This window comes from Anas platyrhynchos, chromosome 1, assembly GCF_047663525.1.
Source record: "Anas platyrhynchos isolate ZD024472 breed Pekin duck chromosome 1, IASCAAS_PekinDuck_T2T, whole genome shotgun sequence".
NCBI classification, from domain to species: Eukaryota; Metazoa; Chordata; class Aves; order Anseriformes; family Anatidae; genus Anas; species Anas platyrhynchos.
In genome coordinates this window covers 90230687-90256388 of record NC_092587.1, presented here as the reverse complement: position 1 = coordinate 90256388, position 25702 = coordinate 90230687, and the positions used below count along the sequence as shown (strand labels likewise).

The window sequence follows — 25702 nt, the reverse complement described above, 5'->3', positions numbered from 1 at the left end:
GAAGAAACTAGAAGCAATTGAAATTGAAAAAAACAATAGCAGCTACTGCTTTTTATCCTCTTTTACCAAGAACTACCAATACCAGAAAATCACTGGGTATCAGTCTACTCTGTAAAATAGAGAATGCTTATTTTATAAATTTCTCAGAAGTCTTCTGATAAACTTCATTAAAATACAAGGCCTTTTCCACCAGTATTTGAGTTGCATGTGGAATAATTAAATTAATAACCAAAAAACTCTCAATTTTGAAAGGTTAATAATCAAATGGCTCAGGATGGGAATGAAAATATCAAAATTAATAGTTTGTTCCCTTCAACTGAAGAGAATGAAAAGGGCTTTGAAAGTCTCATGAATTTTTTTTTTCACATAAATTAAAACACTTAACTGACAACAGAGAAATTCCATTCCAGTCCTGTATCCTATTAAGTAACTTGAAAAAAATAACCAACCTCTTAAGTCCTCATTAAAATCCATTTAGAAGTTTAAAGGTTTCAAGGAAATTATTTAAAAATATTTTATTGCTTCTGATTATGTTTCTACACACAGTACATATACAACTGGTGCAATGGGTAAAAGGAGTATAGAAATGAAAACAAGCTTCCAGCTCAACTGAATGACAGAAGCAGTGTGTCCCCAGTCTTCGTCTTTTAACATCACTCACTCCTCAGTTTCTCCCTTTTTTCTCCCTTTGTCCCAGAGCCCAAAGAATTAACTGGCAACTTCCCTCAAGTTCATGACCTATAAGTTAATCTGTTATTAAAAAAAAATAATAATTTTATCTAATTAATCTAAAAGATAGAGGTTCTATCAGACTGTGATTAGATATTTGCTAACAGCAAGACAGTTCTCTTTCTTTCAGTTGTAACATCCAAAGAGATTCATTCTTTTATCTTTTCGATAGCTAACAGTGATGAAACATTGCTGTTGAAAAGCACCAGTGAACACTAAAACATTCAGGGAAGAAACACGTTGCCAGAACACTTCTACAGATGATATGGCTATTTGAGGAAAACCAAATGGTTAGTCCACAAATTAAATAGTATCCTTCAAAGTAAAAGTTTGCAGTCCTATTTTCATTAACATTATTTTAACATTATTTGGATAGATTTGTTATTCAGGATGAAAGCCTTATACTCTCCCCATTTTAAAAAACACACCTAGAAAAGATGAAAGCGGTCATTTTGCATTGTGGTGGCTTACCTTCCCAGACATGAATGGTCTCCTTTTAGCTGCGGATAAGTTGCCATTAACATATTAAAGTAAGAAACACTTACCTAAAGCTAATACATGGGCAGATACTATGTGAGACAGCTGTCAGTAGTAACTGGCAAATTGGACCGCCTTAATTCTGATCTGAAAAGCTAAGAATAAATGCGTTTTTGGCGTATGCAACTCCTCTGGTCATTTTTAAACATTTAAAAAAAATAAGTTTATATATAGACTACTGACTTTTACATGCTAAAAGCCTTTACATTTGGTATTAAAACAGTCCTCAGCTGTCCTTTAAAATGAACAAAACATCAAAACACTGTTCCTCTAGCTAGTAGCATTAGCTCTCTTCATGTTCCAGGAATAACAGCACAATCTTCCTACACATAGCACCAAACCTGGCGGAGAGTAAAACACTTCTGATACGAAGATTATTTCAATTACTGCACTATGTGCAACCAGCCCATTTATTAATTTTCATCTTCACAGTTTGCTCACAAAGAATCAACTGCCATATTCTCTTTAAGCATTACAAATTTCTTGTGAAACGCTCCATGTGTCTTGATGTATCTCTCAGTAAAGCCACTGAGAAAGCCCTCCTTTGGCTTGAGTGGGACCAGAAATAAGACAACACTGAACACACCTCTGTGACGTAATTTGGGGCCTGAATTTAATCAAAACACTGAAACAAAGTGTTACTGATTACAGCTGTAGACAAGTTCAGTCAAATTAGCACCAGCAAACACTGCTGCGAGAGGCCCAAGAGCCACCTGCTTTCACACTGGCAAAAAAAAGTAAACATTTACCAAGCATCTGTATGAACGGCAATCCTGTGTATGTTTGGCTTTTGGGTGGGATTTTTTTTTTCCACTCTTTATACTGGCAGCAGTGAAGCTGATGAAGTGAAAAAATGGAAAATGGTCAAACAGAAGAAGGAAAGGAGGACGTCATCACTCGGCCATGATACGAGCGTGTGCCAGGCTTACGCTGGTACCCATTTGCAAAACATCATCAAGTGCATTCAAGTAACTTGGCTTTTCCATACAAGCGCAATGGACATCTGTATGTACAAAAGCACGGAACAGAAGCTCAGCTTTGCAGGAGCATAATGTTTATCTAACAGGGAAGGGAATCATTTTCATTAGGAAATGTCTCAAGCTTCAAGTAGGCAAGCCTGCAATTTTAACACAACTTGCAGAAATTGCCTGAGACAGCATCTTCACTGAGATCATAACATACACATTTCTCTGTCACAGATAAATCAAGAAGTAGACAGTGTATCAAAGCTCAGAAGAGATTCAGTAGTACAGGAAACCAAACCAAAATATTGGCCACTTGCATTATTTAGCAGCTATCTGTAAACACCAAGGGTGCCAAACTAGTGTGCTCTATTGAATTTCAGCCCATAATTGATGGCTTAATACTACAGGCATTTTGATTGTGCTTCCTTGACTGATATTAGTGGCTTTAGGACACCCACTTCATATTTCTAACTAGGAAAACGAGAACAGACATTGTGCTTCTCTGGCTGACAGCAGACTGCAGGGGATGCCCCTCAAACTCTGGAACATGGGGAAAGACTGATCCCAAAATCTCATTCCTGAGGTTCGAGGCAGTTCTGAGCAGCGAGGCCCATGCAACAGATTCCGTGTTGTACGGATTAAGCATACAGTGCAGACAACTAGTAAAGCTAATAACCCACGCAGTTCCCTAGCGAATCTTGTCAATTTAATTTAAGGTGCTCTGTAATAATCTGAGATAAAAAGGGTAAGGCTGAAGGGAATCAGCCTTACAGGAAGATACGGCCTGAACGCCCAGCTCTTCTTTCCAATCTTTCAGAGCTACCAGAGTTACGGCCAGCCACTCTTACTGCACGCAAGTACAGTAACCAGAGCTCTTCCACACCATCCAGCAAAAACTCCATAGCTCTGACAAAGACCAGCTTTACTTCAGCCGCAGCAAAACGTGACATAGGATACCTACTTGTGCTAAGTTTGCAGAGGGCACACATAAGATAGAAATGCATCTATTTGATTTCTAACAATTACTTCTTTTGGGTGCAAGTTATGTGGCAAGTAATGAGCCAGAGACATCTCCCAAGCATCCACAAAGTGCACAGCAATTCCTGAGAACATTTTCCTCATGACAGAATCAAGCTGAAGGGAATACCAGTCACTGTTAAAGAGGCTCACTTCTGGCCCGAGCTCCTGAACGTTTGCGGTTCTGATGATGATTAAAGTCTTGGGGCTGCGATCCAGCAGTTGAACAACTGACCTCCGAATGTTCCTCAGCCGCCGAATGTACACTTCCACGGGGAAAGTGCTGAAGTGGGACCATATAGTTATGGCTATCACGGTGTTTCTCCCACCCACGATGCCATTCAGCTCGTTGGCAATGTAGCGCAGTTCACTGCTAAAGACAGTTGTAAAGCGAATGGGTGGCCCGTGACAGCGGAATTTCAGTAGGATATTGTGCTTCAGGTCCACAGACATGAAAGGGCCCACGTTCTTGGGGCTCCCCAGATTAAATTCCACTAGATCTGAAAATCCAAGAGCAAACATTAGCGAAAGATGGCATAAGAGATCAAACTATCAACAAGGATCACAAGGCAACAGTAGCGGTATACGAGCAAGTACTTAATTCTAAGAATCTCAGAATGAAACTGAAGATGAGCATTGTAAGTGTATTCTAAAGTGGAGTTTGTCAGTATTGAAATCTGCAGGACAGCACACTATACCTTCAAAAGGCTGTCAATGTTTTTTTTAGCTTTCCCAAACTGTTTCTCTCCTATAAAAAGGGAAATTTCTGAATAGACCCCTTCAGTCACCGCTGCCCTATGAGTCCAGAGTTCTTGGCAACCTTTCTGGCAACCTCAGGACTCCATTACATTTAAAGAAGAATTCAACTGGTCGACATTAAGGAGTCTCAAAGTCTGCATTTCAACACAATTGAACTACTTTGGGGTGGAGGTGAAAGAGGAATATTTAACTTGGCTACTGAAATTCTGTTATTTAAGGAAAAGTTAAAATAGGGGAAACGGAAGAAAGAGCTCAAAACCAATCATCAGTAACGGAAGTCACTTGCTTCCTGAAGTCATTCTGTTACTTCACTTCATTCCAAAGTTACTTAAGTTACTGGGCTCCTGCAAAGCCTTATACAAGCACCCTACATGAGTTTTGTTGTGCCCCCTCATGGCCACATATTAACTCACAAGAGCAGTACTGTCCTTAACTGGTGAAACTTTCTGTAGACAGCTTTACAGATAAAACTTGTGTCTCTTTTTCCCAAAGGCCGACAAATTTCCAATGTTTGCTAAAACGTATGATGACTTTCTGTCAGCACTTCTGACCATGTTTTACCTTCCCTCTTCCTTTTGATCTGTCGTTATCATTTAATAAGATCAACTGTGTCTGAGATGCGAGAAATAAAGCTTTACAAAGGTCTTTAAGGACAAAATCAGACTTAAAAAAAAAAAAAAAAAAAAAAGATTAACCTGGAACAACTGACGTCAGATATTCAAACCACTGCCTTATTGTAGAGTCTCCAAACAAGTGGATTACTTTCCCTTGTAAGCACTTGCTTATATCATCTGACTTGTTAAAATGATGGATCCAGTGTGTTCTTGGCCTCCAGTGATCTTCATAGTAATAACCAGAAGGGGAAACTGTGGGATCTTCAGCTCTGTCCATAGTGCTTGAATCTGGAAGAGAAAATTTCTCGTAAATTAACATACAACAAACAAAGCCTCCATAACTGTCATGGCCATATATACAGTTTAAAGCGAAGTAACATGATACACAACATCAAAAAGCTCAGTGCAACACATTCCTGTAAGCCCAAATATTTTCCCCACTACTTCTGCAGCAAAACCTACTGATGCTTGACCACTTATAGTTGAACTATATTTTTGAGGACAATCAAAAATAAATAAATAAATAAAAGAGTATCTGACATTTTTCACATTTGGACAGAAATGCTCAAACTTGGATGCATGCAGAAGGTTTAGGGGAACATAGGTAGAAAGATCAGCAGAGTACATGATTCTTCCAGTCCGGACAGGATCCCAGAACTCAGAAGCCCCACTATTCCTCCCCTGCCAACATCTGCAATCCTCTGCGCCGAAGTGCACTTCTCCCCTCTAGTGGCCAGCCTGCCGACCAGAGAGGATGAGCAGCTGCTGTGCATTACTGACACTGCTCTACAGGAGCAGCCTCTCCCACTGCAGCACCAGACCCCAACCCCAAGGTGAAAACACAAAGGGGGCAACTTGATTCCACTCATATTTGCTTAAAATAAATAAATCCTTCTACTGAGGAGCCCCCACACTGACACTGTGCCTGCCCCAACCACATGTGCTGTAAGAATGAAATCCCAATCATAAGGACTCCAAAACTAGGAAATGCCAGAATTAGTTATTGGCAATAATTTTATTTGCCCTTTGAATCTATTAATTATGTTAATTTTTAATTCCAAGGGTTTTGTACTTTCTCTCTGCTATCTAGCCCCTTCCTCTTTTGGTGCCTGGGGTAGGTTGCCCTCTAAGGAGCAATTAGACTACACCAGGGAAAATCTGTTCTCCAGGACTCCTGCTCACCTTGCAGAAGCTGGACAACATGCTGCAATCAAGGGCCAGAGGTTACAGGAAGAGAAGCTGCAATCTCATGGTTATATCAGTCAAAAATGGCCTTATTTTTCTTAGTATCCAGTGCGATTCAAGCACATCGAAATTTCTTGAGGTCATTAAGAACATGTTCCTCCTTTACCACACATCTGTTCTAATACCTAAGGGCCTGGGAATGTGCTGACTCACGGTGTCACACAGAGAATCCCAAAGCCACTGCCTGAACAGAGAAGTTTTCTATGGCAGTAAACTGAGCAAGCACGGAGCTGCTCTCTGGCACCAAAACCAGTAGCAGAGACCAGCCACATCCATCTGTTAAAACACTTTTCCACACCTTGGCATGGAGATTACCTGGCTAAGAAAAGCCCCTGGCCTGTCACAGCTTGCAGCTGTTTGGGAAAACACATGACAACGTGGCCAAAATCATGCCAGGGCCCACTGTAACTATGTAGAGGACTGGCAGGGGAGTTCCAGCGCCCAGAGTCATCCTCTTGTGGATGCTTCATTATAACACAGGTGCAAACCATTTACACACTCAAAATCCAAACAAAACGAAAATTAATGAATAAATAAATCAGGCCACAGGCATCTTTGAACACCCATCCCTAATTGTAATTTTGGGGCCTTGCTGTTTCTACACAAAATCTGTGTACATCAGTAGAGGCTAGTTAAACCTTACAGGGACACCGTAAAAAGCAAACCACTGTGTTTGCGTAACACAAAGCCTATAGTGTTGATTACTACAGAAAAAGCAGATAGAAAATGATGATCAGAGGATGATCAGAGGGCTGGAGCCCCCCTCCTATGAAGGAGGGAGTTGGGATTGTTCAGCCTGGAGAAGAGAAGGCTCCGGGGAGACCTTGTAGCAGTCTTCCAGTGCCTAAAGGGGGCCTGCAGGAAAGCTGGGGAGGGACTCTGTGTCAGGGGGTGTAGGGATAGCACAAGGGATAATAGCTTTAAATGAAAAGAGGGGAGATTTAAATTAGGTATAGACAAGAGATTCTTCACTCAGAGGGCAGCGAGGCTCTGGCACAGGCTGCCCAGAGAAGCTGTGGATGCCCCATCCCTGGGGATGTTCAAGACCAGGCTGGATGGGGCTTTGAGCAGCCTGGGCTGGTGGGAGGTGTCCCTGCCCATGGCAGGGGGTTCAAAAGAGGTGATTTTTGAGGCTCCTTCCAACCCAAACCATTCTGTGGTTCTAAAAGCTCATATTTGGATAATTTCTTAAATAATACATAGCAAATAAGGCAACAGTGCTGATGAAGAAAGAAAGAAAAAAAAAAGACACAAAAGCAACCAACTAATAACGTTGACTCATCTAATCTGCATGGAATAAGAATCGTACAAAGGAGAAAAAAAAAAGAAAAAAACAACCCCATCATATGGTCATGTAATTAAAGATGAATTCATTATGCAAATTCACAACTTCAATTCTTTTGCTTCTTAAGTTTTGGTGTAAACATTTTGCATTTTTTTTTACCTTTTTAATTAATTTTAAAATTAGGCATACAAAAATACATAAAATAAGATATTAGAACAACCTGTAAAATCACAGTAAACCTAACTCTGACATTTGAAATCTGTGTTCAGTATCATACCAGTTTTGCTCCAGAATTCGAAGAGACATTACTTTGGGATTTTAAGGAGGAAGGTAAAAGCTCTGTTCTGAATAGTTAGAAATCAAGAATAGACAGCAGCTTATATTTCAGAAAAATTAAATTTTAAAAATAAACTTGATCTACATTCACCCACAAACAGAAATGTATGTGCAAAAACAACAGTACAAGGAATTTAAGTATGCATCAGTCCTAAGAGTCATACACCAGCAATCTTTATTGCAATGTATTGAATTGACTTATTCAGAGCCTGTTCCTGGTAGAAGGAATTTCCCTGAGGAATATTGTGTCGTTCCTATCTACCCTTTCTAACCCATCATTAATCCTCAGGAAGCGCAGACAGGCTTTGATCATCTGTATCCTGCAAGAAGGGTAACATAATCAACTTTCAGATGTGCAGCAGTTTCTCTGAGAAAACAGAGAATTAAACAAAAGCCATCTCATCTAAAGGGTCTGGAGAAAGAAGGGGGGAAATACCACTGGCCTAATAGCAGATTTTTTAAAGTGAACAGCTGAACTAAAAATCAAGAAATGCTGTAGGCTGCTTTCTTTTAAGACTTGATTGCTCAAGTCATGACCTCTACCTTTAAAATCTCCTACAGCCTTATAGAAAAACATCTGAAAACCTTTCAATTACGAAGTAATTCTCTGCATATCACATTTTATGCAGGGTTTTTAGAGGCATAAAAAGCACACATATGAATATGAATGAGATAAATCCTTTAACTTAGCATAGACTGTGTTTTTGTTCTGTGTTTACACACCATACAGAAAACTGAGGTTCTGTTCCACAGCTTTAGGTTATGAAAACCTGTGGTAACACAAGTGATAGTAATAATTAAATGCAAATTGTCTAAAATCTATTACATTAAGTTCTTAACGAAGAAAAATAAACAGGAAATGCCTCACAGCCAGTTTTGCTAGATTAACCAGAGTGTTTGTAGAACAGCTACTTTAAGACATTTTCCCTCTCAGTAAATGCCAAAAAAGACACTGTTGGCAGAAGAACAGAAAACTGCTTTTCTTTTTGCTTTTTTTTCTAAAAATCACACTTATGTATGTAATTTTAGACAAATTTGCTATTAGCCCTGAGCTTACCTTACAGTAGCACCCAAAAATTTTAATCTTCAACACACAAATTTTAAAGTATATTTCTATTCCATGCTATGAAAACAAAGATATCCATTACTAGTCATGCTTCTACTTCTTTTTATAGATTTAATTATACATTTAGTTATCAATTAGAAACAAGAACCTTATAAAATTCACTTTACCTGTAAATGGCCTGGGCTTTACAATCACTGAATCAGGTCCACTGGAGAGTATCGGCCTTTTGATATTCACATCACTTGAATGCAAAAAAAAATACTAATATTATTAGGCTGTAAATTTGAAGTTAATATCACTATCACTTTTTCTTAATCCACTTCAAATAAGCACACAGGGCTCACAATAAGATTTTTTTGTATTTAAGTTTACTCCATCTAGCTGAATGCATTATGTATCAATTTCTTTAAGACCACTACCACCGTTCTGAGGCAGCATTCAAGATTTAAGAGCACTAGGTCACAAATCTCATGCACATTTTCACTGGTACAAACCTAGATAAAGCTATCAAGCTATTAGAAGTATGTTATATGCTTTGAGGGATTAACCACAAGGACGGGAAGTTCCCAGCTTGTGGTGTGTGTACCACTGCCTGGAGGCAAACCACTTGCAAGGCTGTGCTGCAAAAGCAGCTCCCAGCTCTGCCTGATCTCCGTAGCTGCTTACCACAGTAAATACCTCAAATCAAGGCGGCTACCACTTTGAGCCTCCGTAATCCCACAGCACATAGCGGAGCTTGCGGCAGTCCAGCACAATCGCCAACTGCAATTTTAGCTCTGGGCTGCGCTATCGGTGGTGTGACCTGCCTCTGGGGATAACAGTAGTACCAGTCAACATCCAACCCACTTCAGCAAGGTCTTCCAGCAGCACTGCAATTTGTTGAACATGGAGACAAAGCTCATCTATCCCTCTAAACACCAAGAGCCATCAGAAATGCTTGTTTGTGGACATCAAAGAATTCTGATGATTTTGTGTTGCATCCAGATCCCTACTGTAAAACCGTGATAAAGGCAGAGTTTTAATACTAAGATCCTGTTTCAACTTTTGATGCTGTTACACAGAGAACTCTCTTCTGATATTTTTCTTCATTTAAGAAATGAACTATTGAGAATTTCTATAAGCCATTTCAGTCAAGAATCTCAGAGCTGAACAAACCAAAAACAAGCTAAGGAAATGTCACATTCCCATTTGTAAGCATCACCAATCAATATAAATATCAGCTATATTTTACAGGTGATACATCTGAGCCACGGCAAGCCAAAAGATCCACTTAGAGACTTCATAAGGAACGGCCCTGTCCTTCCCCTAATTCAACAATACAGAGCTGCTCCCCTAAAGTCTTTCCCAATCCAAGCCTCAAGTTGACATACAGACGAAACACTTCACTTCCCCACCTTTTTTGGAGAGCAAGGCAGTAGCCTACACCTACAATTCTGACACAGCACAGTAGCTGTCTAATCTCAGCTGAGGGTAGAGGCCAAAGGAGTTGCCTCATGTGCATCCATGCACTAAAGGTATTTTAAAAAAAAATCAGAATCCAAAGGAAAGAGATGACTGAAATTAATCTAATTTGATACCTTACATAACATGCACAAATCATTTCCACTTACTTACAAACTTATTGTTCAGCAGTTTGTTCTGCCAGGTGTTTTCTTCATGACAGACTTAGAGTTATGCCTAACACTTTGAAGTTGTACTGAGCATTTCGTTGCCTTACATTTAAGGATGTCCTTTGCTGAGGATAAAAACAATCGATACTTTGTGCAAAAATAAGCTTAAAGCCTGGACCTTTTTTTAGATAGTTCAGACTCTGCCAAAAATAACTCTTAAAGCATTGTTATCAGTATTTCAAGCATAGGTGTGGAAACAAATATAAGGAAACTGTCCCCAAAACCACCACCAGATTTAGACAGCGTAGTCGTGTGAAATTTAGCAGGTGTGCCCAGGACTGAATGCAAAGCGTATAGAGAGAGCTATACTCAAGTTTCTTTAGTTTAACATTACTGTACTCTTGCACGGCTGGATGGAGGGGAAGAGACTATTCAACTACTCACATCAAACACCTGCTCCTTCAGGTACACTCCCCCTCTAAGGCTGGCCATCTATTATATTTGTCCAGTAACCTAAAGTTTCTCTTGAAAAAAATAAATACTTGACTGCATACCTATAAAGTCAATAACATACATACCTTTGGAAAAAAAGGCTTTCCTCATGTGTCAGAAGACCTTTTTGATATCCACCCTTGGCATGGCTGATTCGGCTGGCACAAGGGAGTTTTCGTGGCTTGTAACAGAACCACGGCTCACCCGTGTATAGATCTGTGAAGTTACAGACTGGAAGATCTCCAGGCAAGCATACGTTACACTCAGTAGTTTCTGAATACCTCCCAGACTTGAATGAGCTTTTGAAATAGACCCTGTCAGGCCTTTCTTCTCGTAAACGCAGGAGTACTTGGATCGCTTCACTTGGATGGACAAGTGTCACAGATACTTTGACCTCTCCTGGCCAAAGCAACGTAAAAAAGACTTTGTAAAGGCCATTATGGCAATCTACAATCCTTCCTGTCGCTCCAGCTTTCAGCAGAGGAGAGTGGATTCGTGCCTGTAGATAGTCTCCACCGTATTGCTTGGGTTTTCCTTGGAAATCCTTCATGCGAACGAGCACCTCTAGCTGATCACCCACCTTGAAGAACCCCCTAGGCTTCACAATCACAAAATCGCTATGTACTGGATCAGTGCTTTGTAAAAAAGCAATTTTGTCATTGGGGGGTTTTGGCCATTGTATTGCAGCAAGCAACGATTCCTGTTCCACTTGTTCTCTTTTGGACAAAGTCTGCTGCTCGTAACCACAGTAAGGCTTCCTGGTAACTTTAGTTGTCTGTGATAGAGAAGGCTGGTCATTGTTTTCTGTTATCCAATTTGATCCTGAAACCGTGTCATCATCCAGGTGCTGGGAAGGGAAAAGAATACCTGAAACTGTTCTATTAAATAAAACACTGTGAATAACAGATGTTTTCTCAAGGCATGACCCTCAGAATTGGAGTTTGTTTTACATAGTTTTGAAGCTGATCAAATGAAGCAGCTTTACTAGAACACACAAATCTATTACTTTGACTGTGAATATCTAAAAAAACAGTTCTGTGATCTGTGGTTACTCAAAGATAATTTTATCCTTCTCTAGCAAAGAGGCTTTTATGTAAAGCATATTGAGTATTTCTTGAGTAGTATTGTTGCTACTAGTGCATGCTGTAAATATCAGCACTGTGAAAAAATTATGGAAGATCATATGATTAAACAGTTAAATAACTCAAATTTATTTTTCTTACTGTAATAATGCTTTAGTCTTAAAGCACTATGCTGGTTTTGCCTTGGATAGAGTTATTTTTCTTCACAGTAGCTCATATAGTGCTATGTTTTAGATTTGTGATGAAAATAGCAGTGACAACACACCAGTGTTTCAGTTGTGGCTGAGCAGCGCTTACATAGAATAAAGGTCTTCTCTCTTTCTCAAGCTGCCTGCTAGCAAGTAGGCTGGGGGTGCCAAGGAAGCTGTGAGGGGACACTTCCAGGACTGCTGACCCCCAGCTGATCAGAGGGAGACCCCATACCACACGGAATTGCACTCAGCAGTAAAAACTGGAGGTGAGAAAGAAGTTTGCCAGGGCTGCTGCTGCTCAGGGGACTGGCTGGGCATCAGTCAGCTGGTAGGAAGCAATTACATTTTGCATCACACTACTTTTAAAAACACATTGGTGGCAAAAGAAAACAAAACAAAACAAAAACCTTTAAATTATCTTTATCTTAACCCACAAGCTGCTTGTTGTTTGTTCTTCTTTTAATTAAACTTCTGCCCTTCCGATTCTCTTCTCCATCCCACTGGGGATAAGGAAGTGAGCAAGCAGCTGCACGGTGCTTAGCTACCTAGCAGGGTTAAACCACAATGAGCACAATGAGGTCTAATAGCTGCCCAACATAATGCAAGGAAATAGGCTTTCTTTGAGACACTACGCTGCAAATTAATTCAATGCACCCTTTGGTCATGCTGTCAAGGGAAGCCTGCTGCATGTAGCAGCTGTGGTCATTTCTCTGGTCACATTCCCATCGCTTCTACCCTCTAGTTAGCTAAACTTGCACCTTGAATATACACAAAATCAGCAGTTAGTAAGTATTTAATTATCAGGTATATGTAACAGAAATTATCCATATTTCATATAGAAACAAAATATGGCATCTTTTTACAAGCAAAGATGAAAACTATACAAAGTATCATTCATATGACATCAGATATTATGCTAGTTTAGACTTTAAAGTTTTGTGTTTTTTTTTAAACTGCATTATTTGCAAAGCTTTAAAAGCTGATTGTACTTACCCATATCCTACTCTCTTCTGTTCCCTTCCTCCATAACTTACTGCTCAGAAACATACTAAAATCCCCAGCACTTACATTAAACCTCTTCATTGGTACAAACCTTTCTTAATCCATATCAAACCTTTCTTAATCCATATCAAGTATCACATTCACATCAAGAAGCACATGTACATACTGAGTAGCTCCCCCTAGTATATTTACTATACTGATGACTGACTTATTGAAATAAAAATAATTGAATCTCTGAGTTGTTCAAATGTCTTTTTTTTTTTTTTAATAGAGGAAAGGCAAACCTAACAAGGAACAAACTAACAGGCTTTTGAAGCCAGTTACATAGGAAGTTGGTTTTGACCAGCTTAGAGGAAGAGGATATTGAGTACATTCTAATGTAGGGCAGATATAGAGAAGTTTGTTTGATTTCCATATTAACAACTAAACATGAAATTGTAAACTGTTATATTTTATTTATGTTTTAGCTATAAAAGATAAATTAACAAGTACCCATGCATACACATGGTGTGGATTTTTGTTGTTTTTCTTGTTTGTTTTGTTGGTTTGGTTTTAGTTATGGTTTATAACAGAACCACACACAAATACAAACATCTCTGCATGTTACTTTTACTAACCCAGTAAATTGCAGGCAAAGCTGAGAATGAATCTCAAAGACAGATGAACTTTAAATCTTGCCTACATGCATTCTTGAATTAAGCCAAGTTTCGGTCTTTGGATACCTTACTGTCGTCTTCCTTTCTTTTGTTCAAGCGTATACATGGCATAGATAATACTACATGGAAAGATTTTTAAAAAATAAGCATATATTTAAACACATCCAACAGGCTGGTAAGTATGTCTGAGTCAGCAAAGGAGGGATGTGGGAGAATAGGTATGTCTGCATAACTCGGGTTCAGTGTACACTCTCAAGAGAAAGTTTAAATATTTTAGGCTGGCTCTTCAAGAGGTGGGAGTGGGAAGGGGTGGAAAAGATGTATATATATATGCTTCCAAATGAACAGCAGAGACTCAGCTATCTAAGAAACCCTTTAAAAACAGACCTATCACTATTTTAACTTTATATACATTTATTCATAGTTTTTAACCTATTCTTTCTGTCCAAGATTTGCAAGATGTTGTTTATGACCTAGCTAGCCTTTCTGAAGTCTCTCCAAGGGCATATCTAAATCTTTCAGTAGAAAATAGTGCAGAGGACACTGAGCCAACTCACACAGTCACAAACCAAAGCAGAGAATATAAATCAATGTTTCTCAAACAGTCTACCTACACAGATTTCTATTACGGCACCAGGCCAAAGCTCCTCACTTGTATGCAGCTGAGGTCCCAGACAAGCACTGTCACCTCAACTCAAGCATCTCCAGGTTATGGTAAAGCAGAATTGACCACACCACAAATAACTTCCTCAGTCAGTCTTCAAGGAGGAAGGAAGGCAAAGAAAAACAAACAAACAACCCACACCACACCCTCTCCACAAAGGTAAATCCAAACCTTTTCCATATCCTGAAGGACCATTCTTTCTGTACCATCCTTGTTCATCTTTACAGTTCTCTTCCAAGTCCAAACAAGGCTGTATTATTGCAGAATTATATGCTAATGTGTGAAAACAAGCTATACTATGTACAGTATTCACAGGAGAAGATATTACAGAGATTCACTTTTCCAGTGAAGGCAGGGAAAGCTTCAGCGTCAATTCATATACTGAAAATCCTTGACTGGAAGAGAAAAGCTTTGCAAACCATCTTCCTTTTGGGAGTGCTTCTCAGGCTCATTTCCAAACAAGAACTCAAACTCTCCTTTCTCTATGGACATGCATGGCTTGCCCTGAAGTGGATTGATAGCTCAGTTTACCCCCACTCCATTCCCTATCCCCTCTTTCACTGGCATTTACAAAGCTCTCTGACTCCTGCATGGTAAGAAGTGATACTGAGTCCAGTCAGAAGCCTGCCATGCCGAGCTGTCGGCTCTCTACTCTAATCAGCAGTAAAAACACAATCATATTTCTTGCGGTAGGGCAGATAAAAAGCATTGCTCAAGATTTCTCAGGAGTCCTCTTCCTTTATCTTATATAGACTCTTTTACTTCTTAATGCAATCTTCATATTGAATAATGCTTGCCCTGCTTTATTTTCATATGCACTCCATTCAAAATGTCTTGATTTTGAGTGCAGTTCCTAACATCTGTTTATTTGCTGCATCCTAAAGTTAACCAGAACACAAATGTAATCACAGAGTAATTTAATGGATGTCTACTGAGTAAACAGGCAGGACAGAATAGATTACACTTTAATTAAGCACAAACAAATCCACAAGCTGTTCCTGGCGCACAAGAGATACGCCATAAGCAGGGGAAAAAGGAAGCTGCATTTTCAGAAGAGCTAATGAAATTTTCACCTCAACTATTCAACTTTCAGCATTCTTGCTGCCAACTAAGCAAAAACTAAGCATGATGTATAAGCTGATATAGTATAAACTCACTTTAGGATAGAATAAAACTTGTGGAATGATATTGTATAAACTCACTTTAGGATAGAATAAAACTTGTGGTTAAAAGTTAGCAAGGACAAAGTAAACGACATCTTGTTATCTGTAGACCTTCTGTTATGTTTAAGCATCTTGTTATTTGAAAACATCCCAGTATCTGTTAACCATTAGTCAGGCTGAGACTTGAGGTAACTTGAGTCAATTGTCTTGTCTTGTTAACTGAGACTTCCTGTTATCTGCCGACCCTCAGTTAAACTGAAAGCCAACTCAGCATTTTTACAGCTTGGAAAACAACTGATTAAGCAAAGGTGAAAAGTGCATTACAAGGAAGACCTACAGCCTTCCTCCCCAAGACCACTGCCCACATCCTGGAGACCCCGGCCCACAATTCTTGGAAGACTTTTGTGCAAGCGCAAGGACTGATAAGCTAATTAGCATACGAAGCGAGGGTAGGCGGGGTTAGGTAATGACTATGTATGGCTGCTAATTGAATATTCATTGTTTCGCTGTATAAATATGAGATATTTTGTCACTTTGAATATGCACGATAGGCGGAAGGATCCCCCGTGCATCCAGCGCTGCAATAAAGAATATACCACTTAAAGAAATTTTGGCTTTGATCTTTAAATCAAAGCCCAGCCTGACAATCACACTCTCAGAGTTATGTCCCTGCCATGTTGCCCCTGCTCATGGCAGGGGAGTTGGAGTTGATGATCTTTAAAGTATCTTGGTCTTCCAAGTCAAACAACTCTGATTTTATCATATTCTAGAACAGTTACCAGGGACTTGTTTAGACCTGCAATGAACACTTGTCCTTGTTAAGTGCAAGAACGTAGGTGGCTGATCATAAAAAAAAGAAAGCGATGAATATTTCAATTGCTACTGAAAAGGTGTAACTCCATCTATATTTCAAAGTCCTATATCCTCCATCAGCCATAACTGTTGGTTTGGCCTAGTATATCAGGAGCAATTGCCATAAACCTGAGTGTGTCCCAATTAACATCAGAGCAGGAAACATCACAGGAGATTCTCAGACGACAGGCATGGCAGTTTAAAAAGTAGTTCATCCAATAGAGAATCTTAATTAATGCAGCAGACAATGTTTGAAACTGAACAAACCCCATTTACTGAAAGGCCAGTCATCTTATTTTATGTATTTTTACCAAGGACTTTATCCCTAGATGTTTTCTAAGACAGGCATGAGATCAGTTCATTGCCTTTACTGTCTCACAGCACTGAGTGGGTGTTAAGTTTCTCCAAATGTCAAAGCCAAACCTAAAAAGCCACCATCTGACAGACAAGTGTTCCAGCAATAATCAGAACAAGATGATGCACTTATCTCCTGTAGGCATCTGCATTTACGAGTAACAATAAAAAGCTTTGTTGTGTAGTTCTTTTGTTCAGTTCCAGCCGTTCACACTCAACCATTCATTTGTTCTTGCAAGACACTTCCCTGTTCCTACACACTGTCTCTTTTCTAAGTATTTTTAAATAAAAGAATGCTCACAGCCAACCCTGAAGTGGTTCTATCACTCCGGAGGCGATTGGTACACAAATACAAACACCCTTGTAACCTAAAACCAAGATGTTGCTCCTCAATACTTTGATCAATAACTTGATACTTTGTAACTAATTATTGAACATTTTCTATTTGCATGTTTTTCCATGTTTGCAAAAAAAAAAATTAAGAAGAAAACAAAAATATATTTTTCCTGGTGCCAGAATACAATAGTCAGCAGCCAAGGAAGGAATGTCTCCGTACTAAGAAGCAAATCAAACAATAAAGTAGCTTATCAAATGTTTTGTGGACAGCTTGATTTTATTTTCATTTTTTAAAAACAAGGTAAAAAAAGCAAGGTTCCAGACAGACATGGGACTGTTGACAGTTTATCATTAGTAACTCAAGGACTCAAGATTGAAGATTATTAACATGAAAAAAAGTAAAGTCCTAAAGAAAAAAAAAAAGCCAAGGAGGCTAGTTGGGGGCTAACCAAGAATTGCCTTCAAGTATTTAGTTTTAGTCAGATGAACTCAATGATCTATGGGAAGAAAAGAATATTTGATACATTTGCAAACATGTTCTCAACAATAATCGATAATAAGCCTTCCTTCTAGAGCCTGACTGGATTTCATTATGGTTAATCTGTGAAAACTTTCTAGAACCTACCAGAGAAGAATCAGCATAGACACCTATAGTAGTCTGCCTGAAAGCTATGCCTAAGATAGAGACAAACACCAGTTCAGGTCCATTCAGAAAAGTCAGGACAACTGAAGAGGCTAAAGTTGCATGTTACAGTGTAAAGATTTACCAGAAACACAAAAATGAGTTTGGAATATCAGACATATAAAGGTCAGCAAAGCCATGTAGATACTTGTCATGAACAGTGCCAATAAAAAGCACAGAGTGAATGCCCTTACTGTGTTTTTCCTTTCGCTCTCTTAGCATTGTTATAGCCCTATTCTCTAAGAAATGCAATTTTAAAAGAGAAGGCAATGAAATAGGCTAGGTTTCAAAACATCAAAACTGTTCTTCATTCAACAACCTCGATGAAATAAAATAGAAAAACAGCATGAGACAACAAAAGAACAGCTGCCTTCTACACTATACAAAAATGGCCATACTAACTCAGACTAAAGGTCCCTCAAATGCGTTACCTTACCTTCCAGTAGTTTCCAACAGCAAGTATGTGGGGAAAAATAAAGATCAAACATACTGTGATGCTTCCTCTGAAGCCTTATCCATCATCTAGCCATGTATGATTTAAGGACTTTTTCACCAGGGTTGACATCTTTACACTTAATAACTATTAATAGTTGTGGTTTTTTTGTTGTTTTTTTTTTTTCTGCAAATTCATCCAGACATTTTGAATACATGTTTTTAATCAGCTATCCAGTCTTACTACAAGGACTTCTGCAGCTAATGTGTTCACTCTATGTGGGAAAAATGTCTGCTTCCTTTGAATCAGGCATTATTTTATCTGGCAGATTGTAATTTCATGTCTCCACTAGTACTGGAAAAGGCAACAAACATCCGTTCTTTAGTTATTGTTCCTGTGCCACATGTGATTTCAGATCTCTCAGACATTTTTATTGTCTATTTGAACCTCTTCCAATCTAAATGTATTTGGGGTGGGGGGAGGGAGGTAAAGAGAAAGGATTTTTAGAGTCCCTCATTTGCATTACTTTATCTGGGCATCACTAGCCAGGAAGAAAAAGACATTGCAAGAGGAATACATGATTACTGATTAATGCAGACTGAAAGTACGCCTGCACTGAAGTGATAAGTCAAACACATAAATATGCAAGTCAGACACTGCAGAGGAAAAAGGAAAAAGCTAAGAGAAGTTGCATCAGTACAGGCGTGAGAGCAACTAGCTAGCTAGCAAATGACTGTAGAAAACAACCTAGGGGTTCTGGTGGACAGTAAATTGACCAGCATCAACAGCTTAGCCTTGTGATGATGAGTTAACAAGGCCACAAGCAGTCAGCTGAGGGAAGTGATAATTCCCCTCAGCTCAACCTTGGCGAAGCCATATGTGGAACACTATGTCTGGTTTTTGGACACCTAGTAACAGAATTAAACTGAAGAGATCAGCTGAGAACGCCTAAGATGACTATGGGTCTGGAGTACATGACATACCAGGAGAGGCTCAGGGAATCAGACTTTAAGTCTGGAGAAGACCAGAAGTCACAGCTCCAGTGTTACAGGCAGAAAGGAAAAACATTGTTCAAGCCCTTTGCAGAAGAAACAGTCTCCACTTACCTCTAACTGAAAAAAGTTATGGACCAGCACCACCACAGCCAGTACTGCCATAAGCAGGCAGAAGATTTGCAGTCTGAACGAGTCACGCCACATTGTCCACTCATGTCTTTCCCTCCCATGTTAGACGCTGCCATGATTTCCATTCACCGCAAACACGACTGTCATTGCGTCTCAGCAGTGCGCAGGTGAGTTCAGCTGACTTCCACTTCATTCCTGCAAGCGCATTTGCAAAAATTATATTAAGTGCTAAAAATATTGCCAGACGTACCTTTTAACACCAAAAACATGTAAATGGTGAAACTTCGCAGTGCAAAAAGGGCTACAATAGATGTGGTAGTCAAAACAGATTTGTGGCAATCTGAGCAGTACTAACTCTCTGGAGCATATCAAGGCAAAACATTATAAAGCCAATCTCATCTGCATTTGACAGAGAAACATCAAAAGAGTGAGAGATTTCTTTCTGGCAACCACACTGTGACCATCCAGCCATTGTGAGCCCAAGACTTTTAGCAGCAACCTATGGTTTTAGGCACCCCCACATTTACCTGACTGGAGATCCCAAGAAGTTGTTATTAAGGACTGAGTTGTGAAGCAAGTCTGGATAAGCAAGATAAAAGGTATTTTCTCTAACTTCCTGCTGGGGAGAGAGAAGAAAATAGCTTTAACACCTAACAGTTCAAGAGAAGATATCTACCAGAGCTGGATACACTAAAATTGAATGAAAACTTCAGAAATCTTCTCTAACGTTAGACTATCCTCTCTTATTTTGTTAATCATCCCTACTGCATCCTGTACTCTTGTGCAGCTCTGATGGTAAATACAAAACCAAAATACTTCTAGAAGAATACAAGATTGATTTCACAAAATATAATAATAGCCATGCTTTTATAAAACTTAACTTTCATGGAATATAATGTTTTCTTGATGTTAGGTGATAGGCGGTCTGTTACAGAACCACAGACTCAGCAACTGTTGATAAACCACTTTCACAGCTTAATACTTCTTAAGTTTGAATCTTTTATCTTGCTCCTTTTTAAAAGTGACAATCTTAAGGTAGTCATTTTGCAAGCAAAATGAGTTCCATTCTTGCAAAAGGAGAAGCTCCAAACTTGGAAACACACAAGAGATTGCAAGGAGAGAGCAGTCCCTTTAAATCCAATATTCTCAACACAGCGCTACTCATGCAAACATCCACTGAGAGCAACAACATAATCAAATGATTAGATAAACTTCGCATAACTTTCTACAAATAGTTTAACTGAAAAGCTATAGTATTTATTAAGACTATATGAATAATGTTGCATAAATTTAAATTAAATGTAGCGATATATTAAATAGCAAAATTAGCTAATTAAATCATTCACTATATGAGCACAGAGTAAAAACCTGAAATATATTACCAGATAACCAGGACAGTCTCAAAAGAGACCATATATGAAATTGCTTTATGAGGATTATATGGATTATAACTGCAGTTGCTTTGCTGAGAATTACAGAGATTGCATCTCTGACTAATGAACAAGCATCAAAAGAGCAAGACACCCATTAAAATGAAAGTATCAGACTGACAAAATGCAACAAAAATGCAGATTTGTTGGAGCAATTCTGTGCTAATGTAAAGTATTAAGCTTGCATAAAATATCAACGAGGGTTTTAAACAATAACTGATGATGAATACACTTAAATAAACTGAAGTGCTAATTTAAGGCCATATATGACCCTTTGAGGAACAGAAGCAAATATAACACAGAAAAAGGTAATTTCAGATTTTGTTGCTGAGAATGCTCTTCAAATCACTGAAAAGCCAGACTAATAACTTTGGAAGTTATTAGTATGTCATTTCATGCACCTAGAAAGGCCATATAGACTATCCCCACATATTTTTGTTACTCCATCCAAATATTGCCTGGATCAATCATAACTGCCAAACATCATAAATAGATTCATAGACTCATCTAAGTTGGAAAAGACCTTCAAGATCATCAAGTCCAACCATCACCTTGACAAGTCATCACTAATCCCTGTCCCTTAGTACCATATCCTTAATTCCCTTGAATACCTCCAGGGATGGGGACTCCACCACCTCCCTAGGCAGCCTGTTCCAATGCGTGACCACCCTCTCTGGCCTTCCAGACAATTCTCCACCCAGCAAATTGTATACCTGTCCAAGCCATGAGCAGTCAGTTTCTCCACAAGAATACTGCGGGAGACGGTAAAGCACTTTACTAAAATCCATGTAAGCAACATCCACAGCCTTTCCCCCATCTGCTAAGGGGGCCACCTTGTTACAGAAGGTGATCAGATTAGTCAGGCAAGGTTTGCCCTTCATAAACCCATGCTGACTGCTTCTGATCAGTCGAGTGTCCCAAATTTACTGTGTGATGGCAGTCAAGGTGACCTGCTCCACGACCTTCCCTGGTACCAAGGTCAGACTGACAGGCCTGTAATTCCCTGGATCTTCCTTCCTGCCCTTCTTGTAGAAGGGAATCACATTTTCTAACCTCCAGTAACTGGAATCTCCTTGGTCAGCCAGGACTGCTGGTAAATCATTGAAATTGTCTTGGAGAGCACTTACGCCAGTTCCTTCAGTACCCTTGGCCAAATCCCATCTGGCCCCATAGACTTATTGACATTCAAAACATGTAGGAGGTCACACAGTTTCCCATTACACTACAGGGGCATCATCTCACTCCCCATCACCAACTCATAAGGCTGGGTATCTTGAGAACAGTTGGCCTTGCTAATAAAGACTGAGGTAGAAAAGGCATCAGGTACCTCAGCCTTATCCTCATCACTAGATTTCCCTTCATATCCAATGGACAGAGATTCTCCTTAAGCCTCCTTTCACTGCTGATATATTTATAAAAGCGTTTTTTATTGTCTTCTGCTACACTAGCCAAATTTAGTTCCAGCTGAGCTTTGGCTCTTCTATAGCCCTCAGTTGTGTGCCCCTTCTTCCAGAGTTCATTAACTCTCTTTTTCTCCCCAAGCTCCAGAAGCTCTCTGGTCAGCCAGGCTGCTCCACTTTCAGTGCATCAGGACAGCCTGCTCCGGGACCTTTAAGATTTCATTCTTTGAGAAAGTGCAACATTCCCAGATTCTACCTATCAAAACCCCTCCCAAAGGACCCTGTCAACCAGGTCTCTAAATAGGTCAAAGTCTGCCCAATGGAAATCCAAGGTAGCAGTTCGGCTCATCACCTCCTGTACTTCATCAAGGATTAAAAACTCTATCACTCTGTGATTGCTGTGCCCAAGGCACCCTCCAACCATCACACCATCCACAAGCCCTTCCCTGCTTGCAAATAACAGGTCAAGTGGGGCACCTTCCCTCGACGGCTCCCTCACCACCCGCATACAGAAGCTATTCTCCGCACACTATGACAAGCTCTGCTTCCTCTTTGCTGTATTTCTAGCAGACAACAGGAAGTTGAAGCCCCTCATGAGAACAAGGGCTGGTGATCACAAGACTCCTCCTAGTTGTTTGTAGAGTATTTTATCTATCTCTTCATCCTAGTTGGTCAGTCTACAAGACTCCCAACAGAATATCAGCCTTATGGGCCATTACCCTGACTCTTACCCAGAGAGGTTCACCCCTTTCATCACCATCACCCAGCTCCACACAGTCGAGGCATTCCCTAACATACAGGGCTACCCCACCTCCTCTCCTTCCCTGCTTCTGTCTCCTGAAGAGCCCGTAACCATTTACTACAGCACTCCAGGCACGTGAGTCACCCTACCACATCACACTGAGGCCATTCATATCATAGCTCTGAGACTTATCTAAGTCTTCCAGTTCCTCTTGAATATTTCCCACGTTGCGTGAATTTAGGTAGATGCACTTAAATTTGGCTCCTAATTAAACCGCTTGGTTGGACAAAGTGTCTGGAATTCCTTTGTGCTGTTCTTCAGGTGCTCTCCTGCTGATCCCTTTCCTGGCTCTGGGCAACTATTTCTGGAATTGAACCAATCTGAGCTGGGTGGATTGCAGTTCCCCTCCCCTCGTAACTGTATTTTAAAGCTCTTCTTCACCAGCTTGCCAAGCCAGTAACTGAAGATGCTCTTCCCCTGCTCATACATGTTTCACATATGAGAGAACAGTCTTGCGGAAAAAAATAGTTTTTGCTCAAAAAAATCGTATTTCTGTAAACGTCATATTTCCTAAAACAAGCAGTTACATGGTTTTAGAGCTTTTTTTAGTAAAGGCCCTAGCATACTTTCAGTTCCACCAGCCATGAATAATAGATCTAGTTCATGTTTTATATAATAGAAGTGCACAAGTATGACAAAAAGCCTTAAATTCTCATCCTATCCTTGGAATGTTTTCTGGATCCATCCACCTAGGAGGCAGAAAATATCCTTGTAAACAACAAAGGGGAAAAAAAAAAAAAAAAAGAAATACCATATACATATGCATATATATTTATATATACACATGCTGTATATATATATACACAGAGGTTTTTTTTCAGTAAAGTCTCATATGTTGACGATGCAATTCCAGTGAGACAAAATAACATGCAGTTAAGACTTGTTAACGGTAAAAATAATTTTAATTTTATGCAATAAACCATGGCATTTTTTTTAAGGTAAAAATAAATAAATAAATAAAGCGTCTCACTTCAGACTTATAATTTTGAATTTTCTGCTTTTTAAGTGCTACTCCTGTCAGCTTTGCTCCACTCCAAGTGACGGCAGGCATCACTTTGCGCAAGGTTAGAAGCAAACACAAGCCCAATGCCATTTTTATGCCCGGTTTTCAAGTTCTCTGATGCCCTTACCGAATTGCCTTTGAAAATAAAGTCACTAAACGCTGTCAGCGCTGCATCCCAACACTTTTCTAAGCAAATAAGCTCAGCGTAGCACACGCTAGCACGGCTGCTTCAAAGCCCTGCAGCGAAGATGCCTAAGAAAAGCCGCTAATAGTGGCGATGGCCACGGAAGCCCACATCGGGAGGGATTTTGGAGCGGAGCCTTGCCCCAGCAGCAGCAGCAGCAGCAGGCAGAGGTCACCGCGCGGCACCCTCCGGAGCCGGGCAGCGCTGCAGCAGCTCCCGCAGCAGCTCCGGCAGAGGAAAACGCCGCACACCGGCACCGAGCCCGACCCCTGCGTGAAGCCACCGACCCGGGGACAGGGGAAGCAAGCCAGCCCGCGGTGCTGCCGCCGGCAGCGCTGTCATTAAGCCGCATTTCCCCCCAGAGCCGAGCATCCCCCCGAGCATCCCCCCGCGCGTACCTTCCCCTGCGGCTCGCATCTCGGCTGCCCCGGCAGGAAGCACCTTCCGCCGCCACACAGAAACCCAGCACCGGCAGCCCTCCTCCTCCTCCTCTTCCTCCTCCTCCTCTTCCTCCTTCTCTTCTTCCTCCCTCCTCCTCTTCCTCCTCAGGCCGCCCGGCTTCCCCCCCGCCGGAGTTTCTCTTCCCCACGGCGGCCCCGCGGCCGCAGGCCCTCACCGGGCCATGAGGAAGGAGAATGTGAGGAGGAGGCGGCGGCGGCCCGTCCCCTGTCCCTGTCCCCGTCCCCTGTCCCTCTCCCCTGCCCCTCGGCCCGCCCCGCCGCCGCCCCTCCTTCCCCCGGCGCCCCCGACCCCATCCGCCGCTGCCATGGCGCCGCCGCCCGGCCCCGCCCGCCGCCAGAGGCCGCCCCCTGAGGGGCCCTGCGCTGCGGCGGACGCTGCGACCGGCAAGAGCGAGCCCCAGGGGAAACGTGAGGGTGAAAAAGCACCAAGAGGGGCCTGAGAAGCGCCCCTGATATTTTGGAGCCGCACCAGGCCCCTGCGGGTGGCTGGCGTGGAGCACTGCCTGCCAGCGCCTGTGTGGGGTGGCGTTACCAGCCCCGAGCCCCAAGCCCTGCGCAGGGACAGGGCTGTGGCAGGACAAATTTCACCAGGGTCAGCCCTCGGTGTTACGGAGAAAAACGGGCAAAATGAGCCACGGTGGAAGCAGGACTTCAGTGCTTGAGGGCACACACGCAGCCAGAGTGGAGCCCAGCCCCAGCATCACAGCCATGTGGCACTCTGGGGCTGGTAACAAAACCCCCACAACTGGGTTTGCCATCACACATAATCACTTTGTAAGTTTGGGGATAGCTTTTTCCAAAACATCCACATACTAGGTACTGCTTGCATGTGTACAGGTTAAAGGCACACCTATAAGTTTACTAATGAATAAGTGGCTCACTTACTTCTTCACAAATAAGTTGAAAACACACATAAAGCAGCTGAAACATTACCACAAGCATAATATTTTAGCTACTATAAATCTTAACTACTTGCTCTTGCATGCGGCCGCATTAGCCACAGCTATTTGGAATGAGTTAAGGGACATGGCTGCTACTTTTCCTTTCCACACATTGCAGCAGTGATTATGTGGTAGAGATGGAAAGCAAAGCCACAACAGGCACCAACTTTTATTAGTACTATACACTACCAGTCAAGAATATGGAAACTTATCTTGCTGTAGAAACAAAATGCTAAAAAATATTGTATCTTGAAAGATCCTTTGCATTTTTTTCCCTTTATATTATG

General features: G+C 40.9%; 1 protein-coding gene across 3 annotated transcripts; it reads right to left on the bottom strand.

Moving 5' to 3' along the window:
* Window positions 1-1855: 1855 nt before the first annotated feature.
* On the bottom strand, window positions 1856-24714 carry NXPE3 (neurexophilin and PC-esterase domain family member 3). 3 transcript variants are annotated; one of them, XM_038182992.2, is made up of 7 exons: window positions 24412-24714; window positions 19722-19813; window positions 19177-19389; window positions 10742-11502; window positions 8721-8794; window positions 4703-4909; window positions 1856-3748 (listed from the first exon to the last, which is right to left on the bottom strand). In XM_038182992.2, exons 3-7 carry the CDS (start codon window positions 19267-19269, stop codon window positions 3198-3200), a joined length of 1686 nt encoding a protein of 561 aa, XP_038038920.1. In that variant the 5' UTR covers window positions 19270-19389; window positions 19722-19813; window positions 24412-24714; the 3' UTR covers window positions 1856-3197. The 3 variants fall into 3 exon arrangements, with proteins under 3 accessions (XP_038038920.1, XP_038038927.1, XP_038038938.1); XM_038182999.2 differs by having other exon boundaries at window positions 19722-19810; XM_038183010.2 differs by lacking the exon at window positions 19722-19813.
* Window positions 24715-25702: the final 988 nt, after the last annotated feature.

Bases quoted from the DNA above. Each gene is read 5' to 3' on its own strand.
- NXPE3 (XM_038182992.2), bottom strand. From the start codon at position 19,269: ATGTGGCGTGACTCGTTCAGACTGCAAATCTTCTGCCTGCTTATGGCA. The intron at 11,503-19,176 runs GTAAGTGGAGAC...TTCCCTTCCCAG, and splicing joins ATAACTTTTTTCAGTTAGAG to CACCTGGATGATGACACGGT. The intron at 4,910-8,720 runs GTAAAGTGAATT...TTTCTCTTCCAG, and splicing joins AAAGCCCAGGCCATTTACAG to ATTCAAGCACTATGGACAGA.